The 13222-nt window shown below is 37.7% G+C and overlaps 1 protein-coding gene across 1 annotated transcript in view; it reads left to right on the top strand.

Annotated features, from left to right (window-relative positions):
- CCHR3.PART1H8orf34 (chromosome chr3.part1 C8orf34 homolog) overlaps window positions 1-13222 on the top strand; it is a 3081413-nt gene that overhangs the window by 2625217 nt on the left and 442974 nt on the right. The window contains exon 12 of the mRNA XM_044067160.1: window positions 8711-9216. Within this exon, the coding sequence (XP_043923095.1) occupies window positions 8711-9216 (506 nt within the window). The remainder of the gene's footprint in view (window positions 1-8710; window positions 9217-13222) is intronic.

The following is a 13222-nucleotide window of genomic DNA, read 5'->3' as shown; positions in this document are numbered from 1 at the left end:
ATTTCTGAAGACATGCGGAGGGTGCATACTGGTTCTATTAAGTAAGTTGTTGCTATAACAACTCTTCCTATAGACACCAGTGTTGATGAAATTGTCATCAATCCTCTCAATATACATGTCAAGAAAATTTATTTTATACTGTGAATACTCCATAGAGAATTTCAAACAGGTAGTCAAGTTATTCAGAGTGTTAAAAAATCTCTCTAGTTGTTCAGATGTGCCTTTCCACAGGATAAATAAATCGACAAAGCAGCGGTAGTATACAACATGGTCTTTAAATAATTTCTCATTGAACAGGACCTGTTCTTCCCAATAGGCCAAATACATATTGGCGTAGCTATTGGCACAAGGAGTGCCCATAGCTTTGTTTGTAAAAATCTCCATTGAACATGAATAGGTTATTTTCCAGGACTAATTCTAAAAAACATGTTATCAAATCAATCTTTACAGGCGTATACCCACTATACCATGGACACTGAGATCATAGAACATTCAAACATCCATTTAACCTTATACACACGTTTTGTCGACGATTTATTTATTTTGTGGAAAGGCACATCTGAACAACTAGAGAGATTTTTTAACACTCTGAATAACTTGACTACCTGTTTGAAATTCTCTATGGAGTATTCACAGTATAAAATAAATTTTCTTGACATGTATATTGAGAGGATTGATGACAATTTCATCAACACTGGTGTCTATAGGAAGAGTTGTTATAGCAACAACTTACTTAATAGAACCAGTATGCACCCTCCGCATGTCTTCAGAAATATAATTAGAGGACAAGCAATCAGGGCATCAAGACTAAATCCCACCGAATTTGGCTTTGAAACAGAACTTAACAATCTGAGAGACAGACTATATTTTAGAGGTTATGGTGAGGATGAAGTTAACACACAGTTTAGTGATATGTCAGATCTGAGATCCACTACAGGGGCTCCTTACTTTGGACCTGTTGAGTTGACCCCTTCCTCTACTGATAGGACCAATGTCTATGGGGGCTTAAAGTTCATTACGCAATTTTCCTCAGATCATAATGAACTGAAAGATGTATTCAGCAAACATTGGGGGGTACTATGCACGAATGATGAAGTCAGAAACATAGTAGGGGATAGACCCAGATTCTTATATAGAAATAAGAATAACTTGAAGAGGAGACTATGCTCTGTGTTTCATAGAGAAGGAGACAGAACGGATGGTTACACCAGACCATGTGGACGGTGTAACTTCTGTTGTTACATAGATGATACACCAGGGTTCCATCATCCTGACAACGGTAGATATTATCAGACACTGGTGACAGCGGACTGCATGACTTCACACGTCATTTATTTGGCCAGGTGCCAACTATGTACTAGCTTCTATGTTGGTAAAACCAACCGCCCCTTGAGAGATCGTATGAGGGAGCATGTTTATCACATGAAAAAGGGGACTACTCAGAATGCCTTGGCAAAGCATGTTATTATGACAGATACACAGCATAGGTTCTCCTTCAAAGTACTGGAGGTGATAATTCCTAACTCTAGAGGGGGTGACATTAGAACCCACACAGAGAGCAGAGAGACAGAATGGATTATTAAATTGAGAGCTGATCAAGGGTCTGGTTTGAATGAGAGAGCCTCGATTAGACCCAAATTAAGGCTAAGAAGGAATGTTAAGTAAAATGGGGAATGAGGGTAGATATCCCTCATGTTTATAATATATATACACTTCCAACACATACATTTTTTCAATATATACATATTTTTTGTACATATACATTCCTTATATCTATACCATGGACACTGAGATCATAGAACATTCAAACATCCATTTAACCTTATACACAGATATTTTTTATGTTTGTGAATAATATATGTCATGTTTGCTCTTCATTATCATAATATTGAAGTCTGTCTTCATGTAAGTTGCTCAAGTTTTTTATTATTTTTTATTAATTATATTATATAATTATATACAATATTCTATATATATAATTTCATTACACAGAGTTTTTATTCAGATTTTAAATCATAGTATTTTTTATATATACATATCACTGAAGATGATACCATTACCCCTTTAATTATTAATTGCTTGTGAACTGTTAATTAATTTTTAGAGTATTTAAAGATGACCACTTTACACTCATTTGTCTGAGATCTGATGAAGCATCTTTGTGAAAGCGCTTATCTCGTTTTTATACCTTGAATAAAGAGAAGATTGGTTTATTTCCATCGTTCGACTGACTTTTTTGAGCTGAAATCTGCAATATCTGCTAACGCTGCTGGTTCTTGTGTTCTTACTTCACTATTATATTATTTTGTAGAACCCAGCGCTTACTTGCAGCTAGGCAAGTTTCTTTTGTTAAACAAAAGTATGTTTAAATGAATTTTACTTACCCAAGCTAAATCTTCTGAAGCTCCATTACAACTAACGAATCGACTAACAAATTCCCTGTGGAAGGAACCTCTTGGCCACCATGAGGAACTGCGCACTCTCTTCTGTGTAGTGGGATCTCGGCATTGAGATATTTAAGTAGGAGGGTCTGGGGGGCAAAGCCCCCCACTTTGGTGGGCTTACTTTTCCTCTGTTTCATTTGGTTCTAAGGGGTCCCTGAAACAGGAAGTGGCAGAAAGAATTTTCCAAAAATGGGGCCAGCCTGTGACCTCTTTGCAACATCTATGAATGCCAAATGCAGCAGCTGCTTTGCCCTCATTCCCCCTCTGAGGGAGTCACCAAGGGATGCACTTGCCCTCAGGCCTGCTCTAGGCCTTTCCCCCCTTTTCCTCTAATTCCCAAAGTCCTTCAGAAAGCTAGTTGTTTGGGAAGAGACTTAATACTCATCACTCCATACTGGCCTCGCCAAATCTGGTTGCCCTTCCTGTGGCCTCATCTTCGGGAGGAGCATTGGATTCTGGATCCAGTTCCAGACCTTCTGACTCATGCATCAGGAACTCTCCACCCATCCATTCAGACCCTCAATGTGACAGCATGGATGCTTCAGTTCCAATGATAGCCAGGTTGCAACCCCTTCCTCTCGAGTTAAACACATTCTAATTTCTTTACATAAGGCTTCAACAAGGAACATTTATAAAAGTAAATGGAAAAGAGTCTGCCTATGGGCTACCAATAACCATGTAGATAATGTTTCTGCTCTTATTAGTTTCATTTGGGGCTTCCTAGCAAAACCTATCAACGATGATGCAGCTGTAGCTACCATTAGGGTTCAGCTAGCAGCGATCTCAAACTTTCATTTGGGAGAGTCTGGCTCCAATATAATGTCTCATAAACTATGTAAAGCCTTTCTCAAGGCTACTATGTTATTAAGACTGCCTATCAGAGACCCATCAGTGCCATGGGATCTAAATTTTATTCTATCACGCATAGTTTTTCCTCCCTTTAAACCAACAGCATCTTGCGAATTGGAAAACCATTTTCTTGATAGCAATCACCTCTGCTAGATGGGTATCTGAATTGCAAGCATTGTCCATTAAGCCCCCATATTTGCTTTTCCACAGAGACAGGGTGCCTTTGCAAACAAAACCATCCTTTTTACGTAAGGTGGTTTCAGAGAACAATTTAAACCAAAGTATAGAATTACCAGTTTTCTTCCCAAATTATGAAAACTAGGCAGAGTACATGTTACATCAACTGGATGTACATAGACAGTTATGTTTTTACCTACATAGAACTGCAGAACTCTGAAAATCTGAGCAGTTGTCTCTTTTTCAAATTCAAAGAAAGGATCCCCTGTCTCCAAAGTTACACTTTCTGACTGCATAACTTTTATTTACAAGTCTCAAAATAAAGAACTTCCAAAGAAAGGGAAGGCCCATTCTACAAGAGCCATTGCAACTTCTTCTGCCTTTCTGGCTAAGCTGCCAATTGATACAATTTGGGCTGCAGCAACATGGGCTAAACCACATACTTTTATCACTCATTAACAAAGTTGATTTGGCCTCCATGAATAAGGCTTCCTTTGGATCCATGGTTCTGAGGAATATTCTCCTGTGAGCCACCCAGGATTCAGTGTGCTAAGGACACTGTCCAACCTAGCAAAAATGAAGGTGAGATAGGACAACATCACATAAAGAAGTTTTATACTCACCATAACATTCCATGTGTGTTGTCCATCTTTGCCTTCATTCTTACATCCCACCCTCCTTCCCCGGACTGGGTCTATGCAAATGGGATTACCTTGACCTCTGTCCTTTCTCACCAGCCTCTGAATCTTTCCTTGGAATATATATATAGATATATAATATACATATATATATATATATATATATATATATATATATATATATATATATATATATATATATATATATATATATATATATATATATATATATATATATATATATATATATATATATATATATATATATATATGTGTGTGTGTGTGTGTGTGTGTGTGTGTGTATATATATATATATATATATGTATATATATATATATATATATATATATATATATATATATATATATATATATATATATATATATATATATACATATAAGACAGTGAGCAAGGGAGGGTCATAGGCTCGCAGTGTTCCATTTTACTACAGTTGCAAGAAATAGATAAGGGCCTGAATCAGCCCTTTGACAAAACTTGAGTATTTCTACTGACAATGAATCTGCTGATGAGTTCCCTTCTTTTACTCTGGATAAAAGGTTTGCAATTTAACAGAGTAAAAAACTGAAATGGGGAGATGAGGCTGACAGACCTGCTTGTATAGGTACCCTCTAAATATACAATGCTAAAAGAAAGAAACCTAGCAGCAATAAATAAGTATTACTTTGACATAATGGTAAAGTCTTGACTTTAACTATTATGTTGACAGAATGGTTAAGGTCTTTACCTCAGAGAAGCAAGATACACAATTTTATTCTGAACACTGGTTATTGGGTAGGCTTGTAATAGTTGGCAGAGGGATAGCCTAGTATTTACCTATGAAACACCATACTGGGTTGTGTGTTGCCAAAACTGTTAAGATGTTCACTTATGGTCTCCATCCAGATAAAGTAATGATCACAAAGTGGTTTAATTTTCATCCTTGATCACTTTTTTTGTTAGCATGTGATCGTCTGCAGGCTGATTACCTAGTATTTATCTATGAACCTCTAGTTAATTCTTGTGAAAACTAACATTTAAAGTGATTGAGGGATGACATAATAGCTAAGGTGTGTTCCTCACAGACATAAGGTAAATTATTTGATTCTCACCCTTGAGAAAAAAAGACCTACAGGGACAGCTAGTCCAGTACTTAGACCCCGGGGATCACTTCTGTGTCTCTGCTGGACAGTGGCACAGGAAAATAACTTTCTTGGGTGGCGTAAGCTATGGAACCTTGCTGGCTAGGCTTACGTAGGCCCTTGGGCAAATAGCCTAGTACCTACCTATGAACCTACGAACGTATAAGCTGATCTGTTTGCATTTAGAGGATAATAGGTAGAAAGATGGACTGCATTTTGTGGGTGATGCCTTTCCAAAAGAGGATGACAAGAAGAGTGCTTTACGTGTACTTAATACAGACTGTCTTGATAATGAGACTGTTCCTTGTTCATTCATTTTCAAGCTTTTTATGGGCATGATAGAGAGAAACATGCTTTTTGTATGCAAAGTTGTAGAATCCATGGTAGTCAGAATGAGATGAAAGAGGAGTAAAATAGATGCCTGTGCTTTGTTGGTGTTAATGGTGTTAGAATATAAGGTCTATTTTCTAATCATGCTGTTTATAGAAAAATGGGTAGATATAGTGTGTTAAAGTTATTTTAATGTTGCAATTTTAGTGCATGTATACAACTCCAGCATGACAAATTTTGACATTTCTATGAGCCACAGAAATCTTCTTGACTGGAGGTGATCCAGCAAGATAATATAAAGTTTCCATCAATGTAACATTCAGTTTGATCAAAGCATTAATGTCTTTGGTGGGAAATCTCTCACTGTGTTTCTGTTTTTCATAAATCCCTTAAAAAAACACTTTAGCTGTTTAATTCGGAATATCCACATCTGTTTAGAAATGTCAGCACTTTCCTTTACCTCTATATAGGGAATGTTTCTCATTTTACATTTGGTTTGAACAAAGTCACACTTATTGTCAGCAACATTTTATTTCGGGAGCATTTTTTGCTTTTACATTTGCTGGTGCATCCCTGTCATTCGGAATATTTATTTATTTGTTTGTTTATTTATTTATTTATTTATTACATTTGTTTACCGGGAAATTCCAACTGGACACAGGTCCTTTTTCAGTGGAGGCCCAGGGAGAAAAGCTCCACAGAACAATAAATGAGCAGAAGAGTATATGAAGAACAATTGAATATATATACAATAGCAAATAATGCATACTGCAGCAAACATTAGCTATGCATACAATATGAAACATAGTAATGAACAGATATACCAATATCTAGCTAAAGGCTAGGAATAAAGGTAGGATGTATATACAGATAGTACTAAGCTCAAACAGATACTGTTCTAAACTCATATACCTAAATCGTACATACAAATATTGCACTAAACACAAGCAGATATATAGGAGAAGCTCCACACGAAGGTGGAACAAGCTAGAAGGGCTAATGGGATGGAAGGGGAAGATAGAGGAGACTGAGTGAGTAGTATACGTGCCAGTGAGAGGAAGCTAGGCATAAGTCAGTTGGATTAGTATTTGGAGTTGAGATGAAGTGAGGTAGTTAAGCATGTTATAACAGGTCTGAGAGATTGAGTGAGGAGGGAAGGGGAGGATAAAGGATGAGCCAGAGAATATTTGATTCTTTTGAAGCTTTTGTGGAACAGAATGTCTTCCTCACAACATTCGTAAGACTGATTCCATTTACTATATGTATGTCATTGAATGAACCATCTGTTTTATCAACTCCTTAATTTTCCTCAAAATTCTTAATATGATTTTCTCTCATCATATCCCTATACACCTTTATCATTTCTGAAGGCATAACCGAGAAAGTATGTCTTTCAGGCCTGACTGCTTTGCTTTTTTACTACTTTTAGATCCATCATGTAACAGACATATAATTACTGTTGCTGGCATAACTGAGGAATTTCCCAAAGCATCCTGCAAAACAAAACTATCTGCTAGTCTTCTACTCCGAGTTTCCATCAAAAAGGGCGATAGCTCAGTGGGCTCTGCCTGATTAACACAATGTCAGGAATAAACAAATAAATAAATATGTCGACTTCATTATGTTTTATGACTGCAGTGTACTCTCATTATTGAAAAGTATTTACATGAACCTGTGTATGGCATGAACAATCTAATTCTGGTGTTGAAGGGTCCAGAATTCTCTGCAGCAGTGATCGAAACACAACTAAGTCTGCTGGAGGGAAAATAAATGAATATCATACAGTACACTACATTGTTAAATGTCTCTGCCCTCTGGCATCTTATAAATTAATGTACGTAGACAAATTAGCAAGAAAATGTGTACTACTGAACAGGGAAGTTCCATGTTGTTTACCCTTCAAATATGTTTCTTCCATTGCTTTGATATCAATACTGTTTTTAGTGAGTGATGATCATACTTTCTACACCTCTTGAAGACCTGCGGAAAAGGAGATTGTATGTGTAAAAGAGTGTGCAAACCACATAGAAAGAAATACTGACCTGACAAAAGTGGCTGCTTCAGTTGTGACATAATGGGATGAATATTACTTCCATTTACAAAGACTTTTAATCACATCTCCCATGCACTTTTGGCTCCTCTGATTAATTTTATATCATTTTATTCTAAATATTACACTATATGTGGGTATACTTATGGGGATATGTGTACATGAGGAAGCAGGAAAAAATAACAGGCTACTATACAAGATCCTGTAACCATGCCAAACACTTCTTAGGAGATCATAAGTTCTAGATTAAGTTAAATGAAAAACATTAATCAAATTGTAGTTAACTAATCTAAATGAAAAAAAAAAAACATTAGCAGGATAAGGGGAATATGTATTTCTGGTCATTTTAAGCTGTTCTTTGAAAGTGAAAACAATGATGATTATACCGAAAGCCTTTGCATGTCATTTGCAAATTTTCACATTCAATCAGCAGTCATCAGGTTCCTAAAATATCTGGACAAAAGGCATATAGCAACTCTGGTATACAAAAAGAAAAATGGTAGAAATAGAGCTGAAGTAAACAGAACACATTTTAAAATATGTCAGTAAGTGTGCAGATGACCTAAGTGACAATGTGGTTTTGGTGCACATAAACTAAGTGACAATGTGATGTAGGTGCATATGACCTAAGTGACAATGTGGTGTTGGTGCACATGACTTAAGTGACAATATGGTATAGGTGCATTTGACTTAAGTAACAATGTGATATAGGTGCATATGACCTAAGTCATAATGTGGTATAGGTGCATATGACTTAAGTGACAATGTGGTATAGGTGCATATGATCTAAGTGACAATGTGGTGTTGGTGCATATGACCTAAGTGACAATGTGGTATAGGTGCATATGACCTAAGTGACAATGTGGTGTTGGTGCATATGACCTAAGTGACAGTGTGGTGTTGGTGCATATGACCTAAGTGACAATGTTGTATAGTGTTGCAGAAGAATAAGGTAAGTTCATACTCTACATGTTTATCTATAATATACACATGCTACAAAAAATCATGAGTAGGTGTCTGCAAAATAACGGACTAATATCTGTAAAACTAATTATGTTTTATGTTTATAAATCTTTACAACAGAAATTCAAAAAGACATTTCAATGATGGCTGAAGCTACACTAACCAAGTGTGCAACGAGTCCACTCAGTAGCATTTTTCTTCAGCAAAGTGGATTAGTTCAACCTTCACCTGTCATTAGTTCAAGACCACAAACACCAGCAAACAAAGCTGAAAAAAGTGTTCAGCTTCAGCTCCAGACTGCAAAGTCTCTATCTTTCACCAGCAGTAGACCACAGACACCAATTAGCCAAAGCAGCAGGCCTCAAACACCTAATGTCCATGGCAGAAGCAAACCTTCAACACCTTCACTTCAAGGGAGCAGACCTGCAACCCCCAAAAGTTCATTATCTCGTCCTCTTACACCCAGCAGTCGTGGGGGTAAAGATGAACTGAGTACTGGTCAAAAGAATAGACCACTAACACCTAGCAGTCAGTTTGGAAAGTCTATCAGCAACACAGTTGGTATTAATGCACAACTTGTAACGGAAGCTGTGGGATGTGCAGTTCCTTTCAATAATCATTCAGAGGTAAGACCATCTCTAGAGGCATGACAGTAACACAGTAACATGTTTTCATATATAATTGGTGACCAACAAGAATGGCTACCAAGCTTTTATTTATCAAGGATTATTGAACTAAAGATTAAATTTGATGTGTGTTTCCACATTTGGTCAAAAGTCATTACAGTAACTGGCATGTGCTGTCTGTTTTTCCTCATGGTGAGTTTTATAGGTGATATAGAAAAAGTACCTGTATTTCTATCTTTAATCAAAAATAAGGAAATTACTCAGAGCAAACTAGGGGGTTACCAGAGGCATTATACTATAAGGAAATAATATTAATAGATTTAAATTTTACTCTCTAAAATTGCTCTTAAAAATTATTTTTTTGGAGAAGTTCTTATCTTAAATGTTAATACTAGGGTTTTAGTCTACATACTCTTACAATTCTAACCACTAACCAGAGGTCAGAGTCAAACACTGTACCTTCTATTTGTGAGGTGCTAACCCTCTACTTTAACAGAATTTTGCACACTTTTTATTTTCTTACATGTTATCCTCTATATAATTGTATAGTGTACTTTGTTTTGTTAATGTCTGCTGCAACCTGGGCTGTATCTGTGCATTGTTATTTTTTTATTAGTGTTTGACCCTGGTAAACAGAAATAAATAAACAAATAAGAACAAGAATAGCATAAGCATGTAGAGGACCAAAAACTTGGAAAATTCATTTCCATTTTAGGGTGATTATAGTTCTTCTCTTACTACTTTGATAGTTGAAGCACTAAGTAGTATAGTATGTTGCGTGTCTCCAATTGCATTCATTCATTCATTCATTCATTCATTCATTCATTCATTCATTCATTCATTGTTTCACTTATTCATTCATTCACTCACTTGTTCTTTCTTTTATTCTCCAATAACCTGTTCAACCTTTCCATGTTTGTAAGGCAGCCAGAGATTATTAGCAAAGAAGCAAGAGGGCAGATAACTCTGAAGAGAACTTCGGTCTATCAGATGACACACATGCTGATAAACACACACACATACCCACACACACATGCAGGTACACCTATGGGCAATGCACAAGATCATCATGTTACCTAAATAAATATATCTTTGGGGTGTAAGAAGAAATGAGCGCACCTACTAAACACCCATGAATACACTGAGGAGATATGCACGTTTTATATATAAGGCATCCTAGTCAGAGACTAAACTGGGGAAATGAAAAGTAAAGGCACATCATTTCTAACTAAGGTGACACTCCACTGTCCACATTGCTGTATTACCTTCACTTTTAATACTGTTTCTAACCAAATATTAAGAGGACAGACTAGAAATGGTGTGGTAATTGTGAGGGAGAGGCTTCAGCCAACAGTGAGTGATGTTAGACACATGGCAATCAGACTCCAGTGTAAAGATAGGGCACTATTCATATTAGCCTATGTCCCACGGCAAGGCTGTGGTAATGAAGAAAAGAAAGTATTCAGATGGCAGTTACAGGATCTACTAGATAAAGTAGGACAACAGGAATCAGTGTTGGTAATGGGGGACCTGAATAAAGATATAGGTTCAGACAGAACAGGATATGAGGATTGCAAGGGTCCACATGTGTGTGGCAACAGGAATAGATAAGGAGAGGCCATTCTAGACTGCTGTCTGACAAGTGGCTGCATGGTGGGCAACACATAGTTAGGCAAAAGAGACTGCCATGCAATCACAAATACGAGGGGACCAACATGCAACTCAGGTAGACTTCCTCCTTGTTAGAAAAGGTCACTGAGATATAATCAGTGATTGAAAGGTCATCCCCACTGAAATAGTTGGCCAACAGCATAAACCACTGTTTACCACAATTAGTTATAAGCAGTGGTCAGAGAAGACTCTAAGGTCAACAGAGACTAGGCTGAAGACCTGGAAGCTGACCTGAGAAAAAGCACAATTGAAAGAATTACTCAGAGATGTAGGTCTTCTGGAACAAGAAGGAATAGGTGGAGTGGAAGAAGAATGGCAGCACCTCTTAACAGCGTATGTGTGAGGACTATCGAATAGACATGTTATTGCACCAGGTAGGTGAATAAGGAAAGCTGGTGGTGAAATGCAGGAGTCCAGAAAGTCATCAAAATATAGAATGAATGCAGGAAAAGGAGGGAGATAGAAAAGATGGACTAGGCTAAGAAGGAATACTGAATGGCTAACAAAGAGGCTAAGAAAGCAGTTGCAATAGCAAAGAACAAGGCATTGGAATTACTCTACCAGCTTCTGGAAAGTGACTCAGTAGATGGCACAAAGAAGCTGTATCAGACAGAAAGACAAAAAGATAAAAAAAGATAGTCGGTCCCTGTTTTTAAGGGATACCAGCAACAACCTACTCACAAGTCCACAGGCCATCAAAGGCAAAATGAAGTTGTATATCGAGTAGCTTCTGAATGAAGAAAGCCCCGCAAAGGCTGTATTGGTCCAGGCACAGCATATGATGAGAGAAAAGGAGGAGCCCACCATAGAAGGCATAAAAACAGCAATAAGGAAAATGAAGTCAGGGAAGGCAGCAAGCACAGATGAGGTCACAGCAGATTTATGTAACTGAGTGAGATAGGGGTGAAATGGTTCCTGAGGGTATTTATAGTAGTATGGAGAGAAAGGGGTATCCCAGATGACCGGAGAATAAGCATGCTAGTGACAATGTACAAAAACCAAGGGCACATCCATAACTGCGGGCAATACAGTGATGTTAAACTCCTGTTGTATTGCATGAAAGTTCTGGAGAAGGTGTTTGATAAATGAATATGCGGAGCAATAGAATGTAAGATACGAGATGAGCAGTTCAAGTTTAAATAAGGATACAGCATGACTGATCTTATGTTTGCAGTGAGGCAGATAGTTGAGAAGAAGCTAGAGATGAAGAATGAGTCCAGCTAGTCATTCCTATTCTTGGAGAAAGCATATGACAGGGTCCCAAGAAAGCTGATTTGGGCAGTCCTGTGGTAGTCTGAAGTCCCAGAAACATTGGTACAATTAGTGCAGGCTATGTATAAGAGCCGAATGACTCAAATAGTTCTCATAGGGGGATTCCCTGTGGGAGTGGGTGTGCATCAGTGTTCAGTTCTGAGCCTATGGCTGTTCATACTGGTGATGGACTACAGTAGCAAATGGGTCAGTGGAGACAAATCAACAAAGTTCATGTTTTTCAGATGATGTGGCATTGCTGATAGACTCTGAACAAGACCTTGAGCTAAGGATAGGGGAAAGGAATGCAAAACTGAAGGTACATGGGATGAACATGAGTACAGACAAGGCAGCTGTAATGTCAACAAATGGGGAAATCAGCAGAAGCTGAGAATTGAGATGCCATGACATATAAAGACAAGCATGCTATGACAATGTGGCATGCAACAGTCACATGTGTGTACATTGCAAAACAAGTGCTACATTGTAAGACCACAGTAAAACTGACAACATAACACAACTACTGTGACATGTAGTGTAGCACAAGACTCACTGTGTTGTCAAGCAGACTGTAAAAGAACCACCCCTCCCGGATACTTGAAGCTGCTAACTTGTTCAGCTATTTTCCCTACCATCTCAATTCTCAGGTTATTCTGGTTTCCCCCATTTGTTGGCATTATAGCTGCCTTATCTGTACTCAGTTTCATTTCATGTGCTTTCAGTTTTGCATTATATTCCCCTAACCTTTGCTGAAGTTCTTGCTCAGAGTCTACCTGTAATGCCATATCAAGTATCTGGAAGAGTTGGTTGAGGAGAAGGGAAGTCTGAACGAGGAGATCAAATCAAGCATCAGAGAAAGGGGCCACAACCAGCTGGCATAGAGTGTCAGGGGTAGCACATGACAGAACAATGCCAAAAGAAGCTGAACAGTAAGATGTACAAAACAGTGGTGCATTCAGTGCTAATGTATGGTACGGAAACCTGGCCAGTAAAGGCAAAGCAGTTATGGAAGTTAGAGGTGATGGAAATGAAGTGCCTGAGATATGTGGTAGGATGCAAACTCTGGGACAGACAAAGAAATCAT

Source organism: Protopterus annectens, chromosome 3.part1 (genome assembly GCF_019279795.1).
Source record: "Protopterus annectens isolate FY-2018-M chromosome 3.part1, PAN1.0, whole genome shotgun sequence".
NCBI lineage: Eukaryota > Metazoa > Chordata > Ceratodontiformes > Protopteridae > Protopterus > Protopterus annectens.
This window is presented reverse-complemented; position numbering and strand designations above follow the sequence as displayed.